Raw genomic sequence first — 22,600 nt, 5'->3', positions numbered from 1 at the left:
ACCTGTATGCCAAATTTAAGTTTTTAATTCTTCTGATCTTCATTTCCCCCTTTTGGTTAAACATTATTTAAGCATTCATTCCTTAGAATGTAGAGGGGTTATATTTTCAATTAAACCCTAGAAAACATGCTACACAGACGCATCTCATCTACTCAGCTTTTCAATTGAAAATTTCAGCAAGCATATAAATTTCTTATTTTTTTTTAAAAAGAGGTTTTTGCCATGTGTTTTTTTGGATCTAGCTTTGCCAAGGGACATTTATGCAATGGCTTTAAGACATTTAATCAATGCCGCTCTAAAATCATTCAGTGTGTAAAAACAGCATGGGTGCGATTCGCTGTCCAATTTTCCATTTCCTCTTTGGAGAGAATACCATGGCTTCTGCTTGATGCCTCGCCAGCATTGACAGTGGACAATGCAGCAGGTACAAACTAATGTGCTATGTCTCCATGGTACTGGAACTCCCAAAACAATGCTCCTTCTTCCAAATATTTTGAGTTGTAGCAGAGTGAAGAGAATAAGTACAAAAATGTTAATTAACAAAATTCTTTCCACCAGCTTTCATATTCCAAGGTAAGCTTGAGACACAAAATCAAAGTAGAGAAACTGGACCATTTCTTTTGGGCCTGAGTGAGAAGTTATCATAAATCTAATATTTAAAAAAATATTTTCAACCTTTTGTAATGATGCTTAGAGCTAGCTGTGGAGTAGGTTTGGGCCATGGAATATTTTACCTTCCACCTGACACAGCCTCAGTTTAATGTCTAATTTGAAAGACAGAATACAATGACCTCTGCTGCACTGAAATATTACCCTAGATTATGTGCTCAGGCCTTTGGAATCAACTTGAACTCCCAAACTTCTGACTCAGCGGTGAGAGTCATGGTTTTCACCTCGACATCTGTATATCCTTTGTCACACCTGACATCATGCTCCTCCACCTCCACTTTGTTGTCCAGCTCAGTTGGATTTCCCTTGTTTAGTTCCATTCGTACCCATGTGATCATTAATTATAACCACCACTCCACTACATCTGTACTATCAGACTGCTTGTCTGACATCCAGTTTTCCATAAGCTGCAATTTCCTCCAATTAAATACTGGAAGACCGAAACCATCAACTTTAGCACTGCCACAAACTCTGTACCCTTGCAATTAATTTCATCCTTCTCCAGTCATTGTCTTGGTTTGAACTAGACAGCTCAAAATCTCAGCGTTCACCATAAAAAAATACCTTTCTCCACTGCAGTATCATCAGCTTTCCACCCCTGCTTCACCCCACTGAGTAAAACCCTTATTAATGCCTTGACCTCCACTGCTGACTGTACCAATGCTCTCCTGGCCAGCCTCCCATTCTCCATAAACTTCAGCTCATCCAAAACTCTTGCCTGCATCCTATCAAGTACACCATTCACCAATCATTTACCTACATAGCCTTCTGGTCCCCTAACACCTCCAATTTAAAATTTTCGTGTCTTTAAATTTCTTCAGGTAACCTTTGTAATCTCCTTCATCCCTGAAACCCCTTCTGAACACTCTATCCCAACTCTGGCCTCTTGTTCTCTCCTGTCCCATCATTCACAGCCTTGCCTTCAGCTCTCTAAGCACTATGCTCCAGAATTCCCTCCTTAACCCCCTCCACATTTTAAATTACTTCCCTCCCTTCAAGACCCTTATCAAAATCCAAGCTTTTGTCACCCCCTCCTAATACCTCCTCTCTGGTTTCTTGTTCATTTTTGAATAATTATGCCTCTGAAGCATCTTGGAAAGTTTTTCTGGGTTATGGGTGGCATCTAGATGCAAGTAATCATTGTGCTGTTTAGCTACTAAAGTGGAATTGAATTAAACAGGCTTGTCCCTTTAAGGCCATTGAAAAGACGTGAATGCATACAGCAGCTTTTACAAACTCAGGATGTCCCAAAGTGCTTTACAACCAATAAAGTACCTTTGAAGTATTACTGTAATATAGTAGGAGGGGCTGATGGTCTTCCCATTTGGTTGCAATAAAGATAAGCACACTCTGAGGTTGATTAAAGCCTAATTGCTGAGGGAGGTTTCTGCATATTGACAGCTGCTTGTAAATCCCAACTCTCTACTTGGCGAGAGACCAAGTTACCAAGATCAGAAAAAAGCCCATTAGGAAATTACTGGTGTTATATGAAGTGCGAGTCGGAAGCAAACCAACTGCAAGATACAACATAAATGGATTAAAAATATCTAATATAAAAATTAAATATTGGCTTCTAATACCAATGCATTGTCCTATTAACATAATGCGATACAGTATTTTTTTCATGGGATGTGGGCGTCACTGGCAAGGCCAGCATTTGTTGCCTATCCCTTGACAACTGAGTGGCTTGCTGGGCCATTTCAGTGGGTAATTAAGAGTCAACCACATTGCTGTGGGTCTGGAGTCACATGTAGGCCAGACTAGGTAAGGATGCCAGATTTCCTTCCCTCAAGGACATTAGCAAACCAGATGGTTTTTTAAGGCATCAATGATAGTAATGGTGCCAAGAAACGGAGATGAGCTTTCAATTACAGATTCTTTTTATTAATTGAATTTAAATTTCACCAGCTGCGGTGGTGGGATTTGAACCAGTAACCCTATGGCATTAGCCTGGGCCTTTGGATTACAAGTCCAGTGACATTACCACTACCTCCCCCAAAAATGTAACAAAATGTGTCCTACAGTTTTTATCCTTTACCCCATCAATGCATCTTCACTGCATAAAATCTCCACATAAACAATGTTAGATTTTAATTCCATGTCTGGAATTCAGAAAACATTATAGTTTGATTCATCACAGAATTATTTCAATACACTACAGGTGCACACATAGGTGCAAATATTAAGAATCCATTTCTGTAAGTTACGGCCTATTTATGTTGCAGCATAGGTTCCTGAAGTAGCTTTGTAATATTGGCCAGGTTACCAGTCCTTGAATTCACCTCTTGTATTTATTTTGTGTGTGTTCTCTCAGATTGTGTGAAACACTGGCACGGTTATATATGCTGTCTATTCCCATCTGCTCTGAATGGTGGGTAACCTTCTTGCTATAGGTCTGATTTGTTTGTACAATGGCATGCCTTGCGAGCTACTTCATAGTGGTATTAAGAGCCTACCATGTAGTGCAGAACTGGAGTCACGTATTGGCCACACCAGGAAGGGGTGGACAGGGTGCTTTCCCTGAAGGACAACAGTGTTCCAGTTGGATTTTGTATAAAAAATGTGGCAGCTTTTTTTTTGACACTAGCCCACAAATAACCAGATGCATTGAATTCAATGTTGTAACTTGTGGTGACGCAATTTGAACTCTCAACCTCCAGGTTACTTGTCTAGGATCATAATCACTATAGTACTATTTCTGACCTAAACAGTGGATCTCATGCTACAGCAAGGGGGAAAACGTCACATGTGCAAAATGGCACAGACAGTTGTTTTTAAGTGGTTTGAAACTTCAATTTCCAGCTCACAAACCTTTCCCAATGGCGAGGAAAGATATACTAGGCGGCAAGTGAAAACTGAGATGCAAGGATGGGTTGTGCCTGCTAGTGACCAGGAAGGATGTCAGCCTCTGACAGCACTATTGCTGTTGAGAGCAGTGCACTCTCTGGAGGCACTGGTTAAATCCATTTCCTGGAGCTAGTTTATTTCAGAAGATAATTACAGATGAACAAGGTCAATTGGTCCATTTTAATTCATCCATCCAGAGAGATCCTAAATTTCCATCAGTGCAGCAGCCGATTGCTATTTAAAGGATTCCAGGGTTTTCACCTCCATTGTTCTTTCTGGAAGGTTATTCTATATGTTGATCAGTTTGTGAGAAGAATTCCTGCTTTTAGTTCAAAATTTTCTTTTTGAACCAATATTCCTTTGTTCTACTCTTGCATTTTCATTTAAAGTAATATCCCAGATCTAACATCTTCATTGCCTTTACTGTTTATTTATTATTTTTTATTTATTTAGAGATACAGCACTGAAACAGGCCCTTCGGCCCATCGAGTCTGTGCCGACCATCAACCACCCATTTATACTAATCCTACATTAATCCGATATTCCTACCACATCCCCACCTTCCCTCAATTCCCCTACCATCTACCTATACTAGGGGCAATTTATAATGGCCAATTTACCTACCAACCTGCAAGTCTATGGCTGTGGGAGGAAAGCAGAGCACCCGGCAAAAACCCACGCAGTCACAGGGAGAACTTGCAAACTCCGCAGAGGCAGTACCCAGAAGTGAACCCGGGTCGCTGGAGCTGTGAGGCTGCGGTGCTAACCACTGCGCCGTCTTATATTTATTGTAAGAAATTCCTCCATTTTTGTGACTGCTTCTAATAAACATAATTGAAATGAGGTGATCTATGCCTCAAGTTTAAAGGTAAATGATTTTTCCAGCAAAATAGATACTGTGATTTGCCCAATGTCTGTAAATGTACTGATATTTAGGAGATAATGTGCAATTATATCAAGCTGAACACTTTCAATCATTGAGATTTTCAAACTTTATTTCCAATAAAATACAGACTTACAGTCTAATTCATAGCTTTCAGGTGTCATATTTGCAAAAATAGTTCTATTATAGACAAAAACTAAATGTTTCGCATTTTGATCAACAGCAATCAATTAACTGTCTGTTTCAGTCTTAATACATAAACACATTACAGACATATCAGGTGCAGAGAAAGGTGATGGAAAGATCAATGCGAAGCATAACAAAAATGAAACAGCACAAACAGCAAATGGGGGTCATGGTCATCAACATTTTACTGTAATGACCTGCTGAGCCAATATCTTTTATAGCAAGTAACAACAGTCAAACTATAATGAGGAGTAAGGCTACACATGGTAACATGCAACCTACGATAAAGCATTATAGTGCTGCATGTTGCTCCCAGTATTGACCTACTTAGGCACATAAAAGAAGAGCACAACCAAGCAAAAAACTGACTTGCTGCATTGTAGGAAATACTTTTGAAGACTGGATGCTGACTGCTCCCAACACGACATTCAAAATTTTCTGCCACCGACACATTTGAAGCAAAATCTGTCCTACTCCAAACAGATAAAAAGCAAAACCTGAATACTGAAAATTAGCCCCATTATAATTAACAGGAACAAAACAAGCATACAAAATACTGCAGGAACCAATAAATATATACATTAGGGAGGGTGGGGGTTGCTGTTCAACTTTACTTTTGATGTTCACCTGTTTTATCCCTCCTCTCCCAAAAAACCTTTTGCACATTTTAGTTTCAAAAATTACTAGGGGGAATATGTTCTTTATGGATTTGGTGCTGTGACCAACTGTCCTTATGCTGCCAATACTTATGCTCGCAGAAGCCCAGAAGTGTAAAGCTATAGCTTGTTAATGGACAGTGTAGTATGGAAACAACTGCTCAGTTTGTCATTGACAGCAAACAGTGAAGAGATATGGCATTAGAACTGCAGGTGAGGCAGGGGGGGGGGGGGCAGAGTTTTCCAGAAACATGTATCTCACTAGTTGCCCTTTTAAAAAAGATATACCAAGCATGTACAAGTATCCAAGCATGTCCAGGTATACTTAAATCATGATGAATATTTATAAGGAGAATGCACCCTAAAAACTTAGTCAGTCAGATTTGTCCTTTTTTTTGGGTGTAAAAGGAACCTTGCTTGCAACAGCCGAGCCTACAGCACTGACGCCACCCGTCACTGCTGACACGCTTCCCTTCACGAAGCCAGCGCCTGCCACTGGCACAGTGGTCACGGCTGTTTTGGTCAGCTCCAGACTTTTGCTTCCAACCCAAGCTACACCTCCGAGTGTGGCACCAACTGCACCCTTTGTGATACTGTAAAGGCCACCGGTCATTCTCCAGATCATTCCTGGCTCCTGTACAGTAAGTTCCTTCTTGGGTTCTGTGGAAACAATTTTAAAAAGTAAATTGCTATAAATAAGAGCAGGCAGATTTGAAATAGCATTAATACATTCATTTCTAGACCTGAACCTGCAGTGGAAACAGAAAATGAAAAATAAATTAACAACGCATTGAAATACATTTAAGCTTCTTATCACACAACTGCACTAGTCATAACTGCCACCTGACTTGTCCTTCTGCTGGTATTCTTCCAGCGTTTTAAATCAGTCAGTTTTATTAATCCATGACTATACATGGATTACATTGAGTGCGCAGAGCATTCTATTTCAAATCAACATTTATATCTATGGCAGGCACAAAAATACCTAACTCAAAACTGGATGACTTGCATGCAATTGCAATTCACAGCCTTGATTAAAACACTGATTTCACAAAAAGGTCATACAACGCACAATTACAAATGTACAGTAGTAAATTACAGTTGATGACTTTTCTCCTCTCATGAGGAAACACAACTTTCCTAATCTATAGTTAATTTTTTTTGCACCAGTGTTTATTAAAGATCAGCCACTTGCAGTCTTATGAAGTACCTAATAAAGTCGATCATTTCCTATAATCAGAATCAGGTGGCACAGAACATTGCCTGAGTAGATATTACCTGTGGTTCACTGCAGTAGGCGTGTATCCTCTTCTGTTTCAAATAATGATTCATTTTCCCCTCAACAGATGTAATGGTCTCTGCCTCAAGCAGTCTCTGTGTCAAAGCATTTCATGATCCAATGCCCTCTGTGTAAAGTCTTTCTTCGTAACTTCTTTTGCTTTTTGTGATGATTTTAAATTGATCGCCCCTCAGTGATACCCCACTGGGGGGAAATGGTCTTTCTTTATTCATCCTATCAAAACTCTAAATTTTATAAATCTTGATTAAATCTACTCTTTTCAATCTATGCTCCGATGGAACTGTCCCTTATATCTAGTCTCTTCTCAAGGCTGTAGTTTCCCATCCCTAACATTAACCTGATGAGAGCATACAGAATGAACTCTACAGTTTTAAAGTGCTTTATACATTGGGATGTCCAAAACAACAGAGTTCCCTAACTGGCCTAACTATTCTTTTGCACTAATTTGTTATTTCGTTACACTGCAGCAGTATGCTGTTATTTTAAAACTCAAGATGCTATTGGCCTTTTTATAGGTTCATTCACCTGCACTTGCACTTTGATAATTAAGTATTTGAAGCCTAAAGTCTTTGTTTATCTACAATCCTTCAGTGTCATTCCATCAGGTGTATACTACCATTCCTTGCTTTCCCTCCTGAAATGCATTACCTGATATCAATCCAAATTAAACTGCACCTGCCACCTGTCTGCCCATTCTACTAATCAGCCTGTCTCGGGTCCTTTACAGTCCTCCTTGCTGTTTGCCAAACCCTCTACTTTTGTGTTGTGAGCAGATTGAGTTTGAGCAGTTCAAATCACCTATCTGTATATATTGAGAACATAGTGAACCCAGCATTGACTCCTGGGTTACAATACTTACAATCTGCCTTCTCCAATCTGAGCAACACCCATTTAGCTAACTTTTTGTTTTCATCTCATAACAAATCTTCCAACCTCCACTTTTCTTTACATTTCATCTGAAGGCGGGTTTAACTGCAGTTCATTCAGAAATAATTATTGCATAAATTCAAGTCTCCCGCAAATACATACAAAAACTCAATTTTCCAGAGGTGAGACTCTTGTTCATCTGACGCAAGTTTCGGAAGTATAAATGATCTCCTAGCATCTCTTTCCCATAAGCAACACAGTCGGAGCAGGAGTAGGCCATTCAGCCCATCGAGCCTGTGCTATTCAACATGATCATGGCTGATCATCCACTTCAATGCCTTTTTCCCCATACTATCCCCATATCCCCTTATGTCATTGGTATTTAGAAATCTTTCAATCTCTACTTTAAACATATTTAATGACTGAGTTGCCACAGCCCTCTGGGGTAGAGAATTTCAAAGATTCACAACCCTCTGAGTAAAGAAATTTCTCCTCATCTCTGTCCTAAGCGGCTTCCCCCTTATTGCGAAATTGTGTCCCCTGGTTCCAGACTCCCCAACCAGGGGAAACATCTTAGCTGCATCTACCCTTAGGGACCTTGGGGTGCTTGTCCATAGATCACTGAAGGCAGCAGCACAGGTAGATAAGGTGGCTAGGAAGGCATACGGGATACTTGTCTTTATTAGCCGAGGCATAGAATATAAGAGCAGGGAGGTTATGATGGAGCTGTATAAAATGCTGGTTAGGCCACAGCTGGAGTACTGTGTACAGTTCTGGTCGCCACACTATAGGAAGGATGTGATTGTAATGGAGAAGATGCAGAGGAGATTCACCAGGATGTTGCCTGGGATGGAGCATTTCAATTATGATAGGCTAGGGTTGTTTTCCTTGGAGCGGAGAAGGCTGAGGTGGGATCTGATTGAGGTACACAAAATTATGAGGGGCATTGATAGGATAGATGGGAAGAAACTTTTTCCCTCAGCAGAGAGGTCAATAACTAGGGGGCATGGATTTAAGGTAACGGGCAGGAGGTTTAGAGGGGAGTTGAGGAGGAATTTTTTTCACCCAGAGGGTGGTTGGAATCTGGAACATACTGCCCGAAGGGGTGGTAGAGGCAGGAACACTCATGACATTCAAGCAATATTTAGATGAGCACTTGAAACGCCATAACATACAAGGCTATGGGCCAAGTGCGGGAAATGGGATTAGTTAGGACGGGTGCTTGATGTTCGGCGCAGGCGCGTTGGGCCGAAAGGCCTGTTTCTGTGCTGTAAAACTCTATGACTCTAATAGGCAGAAAGGAAAAGGAGGTGGGGGAGCTTTGTTATTAAAGGAAGGGATCAGTGCAGTTGTGAGTAATGATATAGGTGTAACAGATCGTGACGTATAATCAGTTTGGGTTGAATTTAGGAATAGCAAGGGAAAGAAATCACAGGTGGGAGTGGTCTATAGGCCCCCGAGGAGTTGCCTCTCTGTAGGACAAAATATTAATCAGGAAATAATGGAGGCGTGTAAGAAGGGCACTGCAATTATCATGGGTGATTTTAATCTGCATATAGACAACAGATGCCCCTCTACATTGCTTTCATTGATCTCACCAAAGCCTTTGACCTCGTCAGCAGACGTGGTCTCTTCAGACTACTAGAAAAGATCGGATGTCCACCAAAGCTACTAAGTATCATCACCTCATTCCATGACAATATGAAAGGCACAATTCAACATGGTGGCTCCTCATCAGAGCCCTTTCCTATCCTGAGTGGTGTGAAACAGGGCTGTGTTCTCGCACCCACACTTTTTGGGATTTTCTTCTCCCTGCTGCTTTCACATGCGTTCAAATCCTCTGAAGAAGGAATTTTCCTCCACACAAGATCAGGGGGCAGGTTGTTCAACCTTGCCCGTCTAAGAGCGAAGTCCAAAGTACGGAAAGTCCTCATCAGAGAACTCCTCTTTGCTGACGATGCTGCTTTAACATCTCACACTGAAGAATGCCTGCAGAGTCTCATCGACAGGTTTGCGTCTGCCTGCAATGAATTTGGCCTAACCATCAGCCTCAAGAAAACGAACATCATGGGGCAGGATGTCAGAAATGCTCCATCCATCAATATTGGCGACCACGCTCTGGAAGTGGTTTAAGAGTTCACCTACCTAGGCTCAACTATCACCAGTAACCTGTCTCTAGATGCAGAAATCAACAAGCGCATGGGTAAGGCTTCCACTGCTATGTCCAGACTGGCCAAGAGAGTGTGGGAAAATGGCGCACTGACACGGAACACAAAAGTCCGAGTGTATCAGGCCTGTGTCCTCAGTACCTTGCTCTACGGCAGCGAGGCCTGGACAACGTATGCCAGCCAAGAGCGACGTCTCAATTCATTCCATCTTCGCTGCCTTCGGAGAATACTTGGCATCAGGTGGCAGGACTATATCTCCAACACAGAAGTCCTTGAAGCGGCCAACACCCCCAGCTTATACACACTACTGAGTCAGCGGCGCTTGAGATGGCTTGGCCATGTGAGCCGCATGGAAGATGGCAGGATCCCCAAAGACACATTGTACAGCGAGCTCGCCACTGGTATCAGACCCACCGGCCGTCCATGTCTCCGTTATAAAGACGTCTGCAAACGTGACATGAAATCGTGTGACATTGATCACAAGTCGTGGGAGTCAGTTGCCAGCATTCGCCAGAGCTGGCGGGCAGCCATAAAGACAGGGCTAAATTGTGGCGAGTCGAAGAGACTTAGTAGTTGGCAGGAAAAAAGACAGAGGCGCAAGGAGAGAGCCAACTGTGCAACAGCCCCAACAAACAAATTTCTCTGCAGCACCTGTGGAAGAGCCTGTCACTCCAGAATTGGCCTTTATAGCCACTCCAGGCGCTGCTTCACAAACCACTGACCACCTCCAGGCGCGTATCCATTGTCTCTCGAGATAAGGAGGCCCAAAAGAAAGAAGAAAGAAAATAGACCGGACAAATCAAATTGACAAGGGTAGTATGGAAGATGAATTTGTACAGTGCATCAGGGATTGTTTCTTAGAACAATACGTTGCAGAACCTACACAGGAACAGGCTATTTTAGATTTGGTAATGTGTAATGAGGTAGCATTAATAAGAGATCTCGTAGTTAAGGATCCTCTGGGGGGAAGCGATCATAGCGTGGTAGGATTTCCAATTCAGTTTGAGGGTGAGCAACTTGGGTCTCAAACCAGTGTCTTCAACTTAAACAAGGGCAATTACAGAGGTATGAAGAAAGAGTTGCCTAAAGCGGGCTGGGAAAATAGACTACAGGGAAAGTCAGTAGATGAGCAGTGGCAGACTTTTAAGCAGATATTTCATAACACTCAGCAAACATTTATTCCGGTCAGAAGGAAGGACTCAATGAGAACGATGAACCACCCGTGGATAACAAAGGAAGTAAAGGAGAGTATCAAATCAAAAACAAAGGTGTACAAAGCGGCAAAAGCTAGTGGTCGGCCAGTGGATTGGGAATTTTTTTTCAGAAACCAGCAGCGGATGACTATAAAACTAAGAGGGAGAAAATTAATTATGAGAGTAAATTGGCAAGAAATATAAAAACAAACAGTAAGAGCTTCCATGGGTATATAAAAAGGAAGAGAGTAGCTAAAGTAAGTGTGGGACCCTTAGAGGATGGGACTGGGGAATTAATAACAGGGAACAGGGAAATGGCAGATAATTTAAACCACTATTTTGCATCGGTCTTCACGGTGGAGGACACTATAAACATCCCAACAATAATAGATGAGCAAGGTGTGACTGGGAGGGAGGACCTTGTAACAATCTCTATCATGAGGGAAAAGGTGCTGCACAAACTGACAGGACTAAAGACAGACAAGTCACCAGGACCTGATGGCCTGCATCCAAGGGTTTTAAAAGAAATGGCTGCAGAGATAGTGGAGGCATTGGTCATAATATGCCAAAACTCACTGGATTCTGGTAGGGCACCAGCGGATTGGAAAACCGCTAATGTGATGCCCTATTCAAGAAAGGAGGCAGACAGAAAGCAGGAAAGTATAGACCTGTTAGCTTAACATCAGTCATTGGGAAAATGATAGAGTCCATTATTAAGGAAGAAATAGCAGGACATTTAGAAAAACATAATGTAATCAAACAGAGTCAACATGGTTTTATGAAAAGGAAATAATGTTTGACAAATTTGTGAGAGTTCTTTGAGGATATAACAAGCAGAGTGGATAAAAGGGAACCAGTAGATGTCATGTATTTGTATTTTCAGAAGGCTTTCGATAAGGTGCCACATAAAAGGTTATTGCACAAAATAAGAGTTCAGGGTATTGGGGATAATGTGTTCGCATGGATTGAGGAGTGGCTGACACACAGAAGGCAGAGAGTAGGGATCAATGGGTCTTTTTCAGGTTGGAAAGCCGTAACTAGTGGGGTGCCACAAGGATCGGTCCTAGGGCCTCAACTATTTACTATCTATATTAATGACTTGGAGGAAGGGACAGAATGTAGTGTATTCATATTTGCTGACGATACAAAAATAGGTGGGAAGGCATGTTGTGATGAGGACACAAAGAATTTGCAAAGGGATATAGATAGGTTAAGTGAGTGGGCAAAAACTTGGAAGATGGAGTTCAATGTGGGAAAGTGTGAGGTCATCCACTTTGGTAGGAAGAATAAAAAGGAAGATTATTATTTAGATGGAGAAAGACTATTAAATACTGCAGTACAGAGGGATCTGGGTGTTCTTATACATGAAACACAAAAAGTTAGCATGCAGGTGCAGCAAGTAATTAGGAAGGCGAATGAAATTTTGGCATTTATTGCTAGGGGGTTAGAGATTAAAATTAGTTAAGTCTTGTTACAACCGTACAGGGTGTTGGTGTGGCCACACCTGGAGTACTGCGTACAGTTTTGGTCCCCGTATTTAAGGAAGGATATACTAGCATTGGAGGCAGTTCAGAAAAGGTTCACTAGGCTGATTCCTGGGATGAAGGGGTTGTCTTATCAAGAACGGCTAAACAGATTAGGGCTTTATTCATTGGAGTTTAGAAGAATGAGAGGTGATCTTATTGAAACATATAAGATTCTAAGGGGGGCTTGACCCAGTAGATGTTGAAAATATGTTTTCACTGGTGGAGGAATCTCGAACTAGGGGACATAGTTACAGAATAAGGGGGCACAGATTTAAAACTGAGATGCGAAAGAACTTCTTCTCTCAGAGGGTGGTGAATCTCTGGAATTCTCTACCTCGGATAGTTGTGGAGGCTAGGCCACTAAATGTATTTAAGGAGGAGGTAGATTTTTGAACTCTCGGGGAGTTGAGGGGTCTGCGGAGGAGGCCCAAAAGAGGAGTTGAGGCCTGGGACAGATCAGCCATGATCTCATTGAATGGCGGGGCATGCTTGAGGGGCTGAATGGCCTACTCCTGCTCCTATTTCTTATGTTATCTATGCTAGTCTATTACCTCTGACGTATCCTATAAATTCAGCGATTTTACGTACCTATGCATGTTTCTGCCAATGGAGTTGTCCGGCTACAATAAGCTTAGTATGAAACAGCTAACATTTTTTCCTCTGCACCAGAAACACTGACTTCCAATGAATGTATATTATTCTTCCTTTCATGAATTTAAGAGTAAAACTAAATCACAGTCAGAACACAAAGCTGTTCAAAGTCATTCATCATTTAACCAAAGCATGTTACATTTTTAATGTTAGCCGATACAAACCATGTATTAAAATCAAACCTATACTAGAGAGTTTACTCGGAAGGACAGTGCACTGCGTCTGTGGTATCAGACGCTCACATTGCTAGATACTGTGAATGTGACGGCTGTGGGATTTATTCAACAACATTTTTTTGAAATGTTCAATACTTATTAGACTTTTTTTTTTAGGTCCGACGTGCAACTTCAGTGTATTAATGCTTCACTAGGGCCATGAGTATAATCACAAAATGAAATACATCCAGGATTTTGAAACTTAAATTCTGCTGGTTCACAGAATGCAAGGTATGCCTAAGAAGTAAGTTCACTTCCTGTTTTATTTCTTAGTTTTATGGATGACTGGGAAAAGTAATGATAAAGACTACTCAAAAACCCAAGTGATAATACACCATATATTATTTAATGTAACTGAATTTTTGGTCTATTTGCTTTTTTAACTAGTTACCAAAGTACCTCAAAAGAATGTCAATGCACGAACTTATTCCATTCCTCTTTATTCCTAAGAATAGACAGTGTAAAATTAGTTTGCTAACTGCAAATAGATTCAATACAAGTTCAATCATGGTTCTCGTCTGGGGTGCGGTGTTCTGAAAATTTTTGGCATCATAGCACGTGGCTCAAGCTTTGATTTCTACAATCCTTGTGAACTTAATCAATACGACTTCATGTTGAAGAGGAACAGCATGTATGTCAAAGAAAAAAAAAACTTGCATTTACGTCATGCCTTTCACATCTTCAGAATATCCCAAAGCATGTCACAGCCAATTTACTCACCGAAAGGTTCCACAATGAGCAATGAAAAGTTTTGGGGATAGTGGCTGAGGGATAAATATTGGACAAAAGACCAGAACTCCCCTACTCCTCTCAAAGAGTGCTATGGGAATCTTACATGCAACTGAATGGGCCGAAAGGGGACTCAATTTAACATCTCATGAAAAGATGGCGCTCCCTCAGTGTTGTAACAGAGGGGAAGGGACAAATGAGAAGAGTCAGTGGCAATTTAAGAATCAGATTTAGCAACAGAGTTCCAACAAAAATCCACAATCTCTAACAATCTGCAGATGATGGATGATCCTTGCAATTTGTGTCCCAATCTTCAGCTGTACAAATGATGAAATGTTGTTTATACCAGCAGCTTTATGTATGATATGCCATTCCCCACTGCATTCGTGCATAAGCAGATGACTACTTTTGAGTTGTCAGCTCTTATGAGTTTCACAGATTGGCAGAAGGCAGAGAAGGGGAATAAGCTTCACTATTAGTTGAGTACACAGCTGTACCTGGTTCGTTTTGAATTTTCCCTTCCTGGACACCTGATAGATATTCACAGCTGGAAAGAATGGTGATCTGCACAGCTGCTAGAAATAAGCAGCTCCCGGCAGCGAGCTGGCCGAGTCCTAAAGGGCATAGCGACTGGGTCTGCAGCAGGTGGTGGGGGAACCAACACGAGGGAAAAACATACTTCATCTCGTCCTCACCAATCTGCCTGCTGCAGATGCTTCTGTCCATGACAGTATTGGTAGAAGTGACCACCGCACAGTCCTTGTGGAGACGAAGTCCCACCTTCACATTGTTGTTGTGTGGCACTATCACCGTGCTAAATGGGATAGATTTTGAACAGATCTAGCAATGCAAAACTGTGCAGCCATGAGGCGCTGTGGGCCATCAGCAGCAGCAGAACTGTACTCAACCACAATCTGCAACCATGGCCTGGCATATCCCCCACTCTATCATTACCATCAAGCCAGGAGACCAACCCTGGATCAATAAAGAGTGCAGGAGGGCATGCCAGAAGCAGCACCAGGCATACCTCAAAATGAGGTGTCAACCTAGTGAAGCTACAACACAGGACTATCTGTGTGCCAAACTGCGTAAGGAGCATGTGATAGACAGAGCTAAGCGATCCCATAAGCAACGGATCAGATCCGAGCTCTGCAGTCCTGCCACATCCAGCTGTGAATGGTGGTGGACAATTAAACAAATAACTGGAGGAGGTGGCTCCACAAATATCCCCATCCTCAATGATGGGGGAGCCCAGCACATCAGGACAAAAGAAGGCTGAAGCATTTGTAACAACCTTCAGCCAGAAGTGCCGAGTTGATGATCCATCTCGGCCTTCTCCTGAAGTCCCCAACATCACAGATGCCAGACTTCAGCCAATTCGATTCACTCCGTGTGATATCAAGTAACGACTGAAGGCACTGGATACTGCAAAAGCTATGGGCCCTGACAATATTCCGGCAATAGTACTGAAGACCTGTGCTCCAGAACTTGCCACGCCCCTAGCCAAGCTGTTCCAGTACAGCTATAACACTGGCATCTACCCTGCAATGTGGAAAATTGCCCAGGTATGTCCTGTACACAAAAAGCAGGACAAGTCCAACCCGGCCAATTACCGCCCCATCAGCCTGGTCTCAATCAACAGTAAAGCGATGGAAGGTGTCATCAACAGTGCCATCAAGCAGCAATTGCTCAGCAATAACCTGCTCAGTGACGCTCAGTTTGGGTTCAGCCAGGGCCACTCAGCTCCTGACCTCATTACAGCCTTGGTTCAAACATGGACAAAAGAGCTGAACTCAAGAGGTGAGGTGAGGTGACTGCCCTTGACATCAAGGCAGCATTTGATCGAGTATGGCATCAAGAAGCCCTAGCAAAACTGAGGTCAATGGGAATTGGGGGGTAAACCCTCTGCTGGCTGGAGTCATACCTAGTGCAAAGGAAGATGGTTGTGGGTGTTGGAGATCAATCATCTGAGCTCCAGGACATCACTGCAGGAGTTCCTCAGGGTAGTATCCTAGGCACAACCATCTTCAGCTGCTTTATCAATGACCTTCCTTCAATCATAAGGTCAGAAGTGGGGATGTTCGCTGATGATTGCACAATGTTCAGCACCATTCATGACTCCTCAGATACTGAAGCAGTCCGTGTAGAAATGCAGCAAGACCTGGACAATATCCAGGCTTGGGCTGATAAGTGGCAAGTAACATTCGCGCCACACAAGTGCCAGGCAATGACCATCTCCAACAAGCGAGAATCTAACCATCTCCCCTTGACATTCAACGGCATTACCATCGCTGAATCCCCCACTATCAACATCCTAGGGGCTACCATTGACCAGAAGCTGAACTGGAGTAGCCATATAAATACCATGGCTACAAGAGCAGGCCAGAGGCTAGGAATCCTGAGGCGAGTAACTCACCTCCTGTCCACCATCTACAAGGCACAAGTCAGGAGTCTGATGGAATACTCTCCACTTGCCTGGATGGGTGGAGCTCCAACAACACTCAAGAAGCTCGACACCATCCAGGACAAAGCAGCCCACTTGATTGGCACCCCATCTACAAACATTCACTCCTTCCACCACCGACGCACAGTGGCAGCAGTGTGTACCATCTACAAGATGGACTGTAGCAATGCACCAAGGCTCCTTAGACAGCACCTTCCAAACCCACGACCTCTACCAACTAGAAGGACAAGGGCAGCAAATACATGGGAACACCACCACCTGCAAGTACCCCTCCAAGTTACACACCATCCTGACTTGGAACTATATCGCCGTTCCTTCACTGTCGCTGGGTCAAAATCCTGGAACTCGCTTCCTAACAGCACTGTGGGTGTACCTACCCCACATGGACTGCAGCGGTTCAAGAAGGCAGCTCACCACCACCACCTTCTCAAGGGAAATAGGGATGGGCAATAAATGCTGGCCTGGCCAGTGACACCTACATCCCATGAATGAATAAAAAAAAAAGATATCTGAAACGAAGAGTCTCCAAGGAGAAAAGGATTGCTGCAACTAGAAATATCTCCCATAAAGTGAGTGTGTTTCTTTCAAAAAAAAAATTTCACACAAATGCTTTTATGGAGGAGGGAGGGTAATCTGTATTCAAAGTACATTTCTTTCTCTTTCAACCATCACTTGAACTACTGCTGATGGAGCATGCATTAGATTATGGAAAATCCATCACCAGTACTTGTCGTTGACACTTGCATAATTTCAAGATTTTCTGTGCTTCCAACAATCAGCTGTTTTAGATTGAGACAGTTTTATCTCCTGTTGTGTCACTCACAACTCAGATTTGGATGGATTTTGTGATAAGAACAAAGGTGAGGCTAACAGCACTCAACATTATAACTTATGGTATACACACATAGGCAGTTAAACATGGAAAACCGTACGCTGCTGTTAAACATCCTGCTCCTTCAGAGTGAGCTGTTGCGATCCTCACTGCTAGACTCAAGACAAACGACTCCAACAGCATTAACTTGGGGTATTCCTTTAATAGTTCTGCACTAAAAACGACAAAAGATGTTCGGGCTGTTGCATTCAGGAGGGAGAGTTTTCAGTGGTGTGATAAATGATAATCATTGCCAATTAACCTCTCTGATGAATAAAAAAACAATTTTACAAGTGTGGAGCCTCATTCCCTCAGAAGTAGCATTGAAGATTTTTTAAAAGTTACTTTCTCTGTCTATATCCCTCCCCTAACCCCATCTGTATTTCCTAATCATTATTTCACTTTCTGTACACGACTTAAATCTAATTTATATTTCCTGCTTTAGATTCTGTCTCAGTGAGGATTCTTTAATCTGATTGAAGCGGCATGCTGTTGCTTGGCCTGTTGACAGATGCCGCAGATCCCCTGCAGAGGATGTTATGCTGAAACAGATGTTGGATTAAGGAAAGTATGCATTCTAAAGCCCGCAAAAACTTTGTGGGCAGCTGCTAGCAAGGTGAATGGTGACTGTTGTTCCTTTGCTGCTGACTGCAAAATCTGGGCCGATATACCCAGAAGTGTTTGTAAAAAAATAAAGACGTCATGGCAACTGAGAAGGCAAAGAAGAAAGCTGGTGTGTTCTGGTCAGAGTTAGAGATTGTTAAAAATCAATGACACAGAAAGGTGTAATGTAATGAAAGGAATTACTTCAATATTGTGGTTCAATTCCCCATTAAATATAAAAATATGGTTCAAGCTCTAAGAAAGCAAATGAAAAATTATATCCAACTGGAACGCAGTCAAGAAATTCAAACTATAATAAAGAATATTTCTACACTGCTTGAATTGGAGACAAGCAGCCAAAAATAACCTTCAGTAGCTATAAGAGGAAAATTGATTTGGATTTTAGATATAAAGGCTTTCCTTCAAACTTGAAGACAACCTGGGCTCTGAGTGGATTTTCAGGCGAGAAATTGGATTCAGCAGGTCTCAGTCCAATTACACAACTAAATGTTAAATTACTTGGCTGCAGTGGAATATAATGATTTGCACCCTGGAGGTGAGTGAAATTTTGCTATGCAATAAAATCACTGCAGGCTCATTCACCATATTTAGACAGCCGCAACAAATTCAGTACCTTTGTTCATTTACTAGAATACTGAATTAGTAATTACCACGTACGCAGCGCGCTTAGGTCTGCGCGACTTTGGTAATCAAGATGCTGGTCATATAACAAAGACTTGCATTTATATAGCACCTTTTATGGCCCCACCACGTCTCAAAGACTTTCAGTGAAGTGGTTTGCGAATTGTACTCGCTGTGATGTAGGAAATGCAGCAGCCAATTTGCACAAAGTCCCACAAACAGCAATGTGATAATGACCAGATAACCAGTTCTGATGACGTTAGTTGAGACAAAAATATTGGCCAAGACACCAGGGGCTGAACATTTCTATTCTTCTTTGCAATAGTGCCATGGAATCTTTTACTTCCACTCAAGAAGACAGATGGGGCCTCAGTTTTATGTCTCATCATAAACTTCAGACAGTGCAATAGTCCTTGAATAATGCACTGGAATTTCAGCTGACATTTTGTGTTCAAGTCTCTGGAGTGATGACTTGAGCTCACAATCTTTTGACTTAGAGGTCAGAGTGCTACCATTGAGCAACAGCTGACACCTCATATTAATGACTTGGGAAATAATGAACATCCAACTTGCAGTGTGGCCTCCAACAAAATGGCCGAAAATAATCTTCAATTTCCTTACTATGCTGCGAGATAAATTCCCAATCAATTCAAAACAAATACCTATCGAAATAATCAAAGGTCTTCTATTTAGAACATGCAATGTTTGATTGGTTAGCAGTGCATCACACTTCAAGGTTGACTGCTGTGGTTTACTAAATAAAAGTAAAAAATGCTGGAAACACTCAGGTGGCCAGGCAGCATCTGTGGAGTGAAAAATAGTGTTAATGTTTCATGTCAATGAGCTTTCATCAGAACCTTATATAATGCCCAACCTGCTCAGTGTTTCCAGCATTTTTTGCTTTTATTTTGAATTTACAGATTGCAAAGTACGTTGCTGTGGTTTATAATTGCTTTGGATATGAAGCAGTTTCCACTTTTCACCAATGCTCAAGTTGTGGTGTAAATCTGGAGTCAGGGCCCTGATTTGGCTCAAGAGCAAAGTAGAGTGAGACTTTCTAGAGTAAGGAACCTAACTTCATTTCACTCAAAAGTCAGGTCTGTCCTAACTCTGGATTTAGCAATGACTTCAGTGTTGGTGTGAAGTGAAAATGCTTTGCTCCAACACTACAGCTGTCGTGTAAATGTAATCAAATAACAATGTACTCTGTTCAGCAAACCAGTCTGATTTGTTCAAACATCTAATAGCTGTTACTACCAACTGATAATTAAAACTTCAGTAAAATAATTATTTCAAATCACTTGCCCACACAGACCAGTCTACAGGTAAAAATAATAAAAAAGATGCAAGGAGCTTCTCCCTTGCAGTTCTTTGAAATCTGCCTGGTTAGACACACCCAATTCTTCTCTTCTTCTTCTTTGGCCTCCTTGTCTCGAGAGACAATGGGTAAGCGCCTGGAGGTGGTCAGTGGTGTGTGGAGCAGCGCCTGGAGTGGCTATAAAGGCCAATTCTAAAGTGATAGACACTTCCACAGGTGCTGCAGATAAAATTGGTTGTCGGGGCTGTTACACAGTTGGCTCTCTCCTTACACTTCAGTCTTTTTTCCTGCCAACTGCTGAGCCTCTTCGACTCGCCACACTTTAGCCTCGCCTTTATGGCTGTCCGCCAGCTCTGGCGATCACTGGCAACTGACTCCCATGACTTGTGATCAATGTCACAGGACTTCATGTCGCGTTTGCAGACGTCTTTAAAGCGGAGACATGGACAGCCGGTGGGTCTGATACCAGTGACGAGCTCGCTGTACAATGTGTCCTTGGGGATCCTGCCATCTTCCGTGCTGTTCACATGGCCAAGTCATCTCAAGCGCCGCTGGCTCAGTAGGGTGTATATGCTGGGGATGTTGGCCGCCTCGAGGACTTCTGCGTTGGAGATATGGTCCTGCCACCTGATGCCAAGGATTCTCCGGAGGCAGCGAAGATGAAATGAAAAATGAATTGAGACGTCGCTCTTGGCTGACATACGTTGTCCAGGCCTCCCTGCCGTAGAGCAAGGTACTGAGGACACAGGCTTGATACACTTGGACTTTTGTGTTCCGTGTCAGTGCGCCATTTTCCAACACTCTCTTGGCCAGTCTGGACATAGCAATGGAAGCCTTTCCCATGCGCTTGTTGATTTCTGCATCTAGAGACAGGTTACTGGTGATAGTTGAGCCTAGGTAGGTGAACTCTTGAACCACTTCCAGAGCGTGATCGCTGATATTGGTGGATGGAGCATTTCTGACGTCCTGTCCCATGATGTTCGTTTTCTTAAGGCTGATGGTTAGGCCAAATTCGCTGCAGGCAGCCGCAATCCTGTCAATGAGTCTCTGCAATCACTCTTCAGTGTGAGATGTTAATGCAGCATCGTCAGCAAAGAGGAGTTCCCTGATGAGGACTTTCCGTACTTTGGTCTTCGCTCTTAGACAAGCAAGGTTAAACAACCTGCCACCTGATCTTGTGTGGAGGAAAATTCCTTCTTCTGAAGACCTGAACGCATGAGAGAGCAGCAGTGGGAAGATCCCAAAACAGTGTAGCTGCGAGGACACAGCCCTGTTTCATGCCACTCAGGATAGGAAAGGGGTCTGATGAGGCGCCGCTGTGCTGAATTGTGCCTTTCATAGTGTCATGGAATGAGGTGATGATACTTAGTAGCTTCGGTGGACATCCAATCTTTGCCAGTAGTCTGAAGAGACCACGTCTTCTGATGAGGTCAAAGGCTTTGGTGAGATCAATGAAAGCAATGTATATCAGAACAAGGGTGACCGCGGTGACTGCAACAACTACTGTGGAATCTCCCTGCTCAGCATAGTGAGGAAAGTCTTCGCTCGAATCGTTTTAAATAGGCTCCTGAAGCTGGCTGAGTGTGTCTACCCTGAGGCACAGTGTGGCTTTCGAGCAGAGAGATCCACCATTGACATGCTGTTCTCCCTTCGCCAGCGACAGGAGAAATTCTTCAAACAGCAGATGCCCCTCTACACCCAATTATGCAGGAGAAAAATCTACAAAGTGATATTTATTTGCATTTTTTTTGACAGACTTAGCACTGCTGATATCCTTAGCTGGGAGGGGTGTTCGTGTGGGTTTCCGCCGGGTGCTCCGGTTTCCTCCCACAACCAAAGACTTGCAGGTTGATAGGTAAATTGGCCATTGTAAATTGACCCTAGTATAGGTAGGTGGTAGGGGAATTGTGGGGATGTGGGATTAATGTAGGATTAGTATAAATGGGTGGTTGATGGTCGTCACAGACTCGGTGGGCCGAAGGGCCTGTTTCAGTGCTGTATCTCTAAATAAATAAAATAAATAAATAAGCTGGCGGAGTTCATTGGAGTCTGAGGGGTTTTTGGTGAGGCCCAGCTTAGCTCAAAGCTTACTGAAGCCAACTGCCACTCTTGACAAATATAAACAAGACTATAATCCTTTTTTGGATTGGGCCTCGCCAAAAACCCCTCAGCTTCCAATGAACTCCCCCAACTTCATGAACACCCCTCCCAGCTAAGGATATCACCTGTGCCAAGTCTGTCAAAAAAAAGTCCCATTCTCTACTTGCGTGTTTCTCAATCTCTCATTTTTCCTTGACTCTATTTTTCTCCTCTAACTCTGCAGCATTTTCCTTTACCTTCCACTTCCTATAGCATTGGAGCTCCTACATGTTGGGGCTGCAGGGAGCATGGGAAACATGCTCAACCAGGGATAATGATGGGACAAGGACAAGGACAAGCAAGTGGACTATTAGAAAAAAAAAAGACATCCATCTTGTACTAGATGTTGGATAGGACTTGTCCAACTATCCCTTATTGCACTTATGCAAGTCATCTCCTGCCGCTTCTTCAATAAAGTATGCATTTTGCCTTATTGTAATGGACTGCACTTTGGTAAAGGCAAGGGAAAACAGTACAAGAATAGGACAAATATATTTTTGACAAATTACTTTGTCAAGTCCTCAGGTGATCCCAAAGGTACACATTGGAGGATGATCAGGGCATGGTTTTGTAATACTTCGCACCATAGCAGAAGTCTCATGCTCCTGCTTCCAAGTGACTTGTCACCCAGCATTTGGATCAAAAGTCTAGAAAGAGGCCATTTAAAAGTGGC

The 22,600-nt window shown here is 42.6% G+C and overlaps 1 protein-coding gene across 1 annotated transcript in view; it reads right to left on the bottom strand.

Annotated features, from left to right (window-relative positions):
• Positions 1–4,490: 4,490 nt before the first annotated feature.
• LOC137377164 (transmembrane protein 263-like) overlaps positions 4,491–22,600 on the bottom strand; it is a 312,332-nt gene continuing 294,222 nt past the window's right edge. The window contains exon 3 of the mRNA XM_068046572.1: positions 4,491–5,901. Within this exon, the coding sequence (XP_067902673.1) occupies positions 5,615–5,901 (287 nt within the window). The 3' untranslated portion in view covers positions 4,491–5,614. The remainder of the gene's footprint in view (positions 5,902–22,600) is intronic.

The sequence above is a fragment of the Heterodontus francisci genome, chromosome 14 (genome assembly GCF_036365525.1).
Source record: "Heterodontus francisci isolate sHetFra1 chromosome 14, sHetFra1.hap1, whole genome shotgun sequence".
Classification (NCBI taxonomy): Eukaryota; Metazoa; Chordata; class Chondrichthyes; order Heterodontiformes; family Heterodontidae; genus Heterodontus; species Heterodontus francisci.
This window is presented reverse-complemented; position numbering and strand designations above follow the sequence as displayed.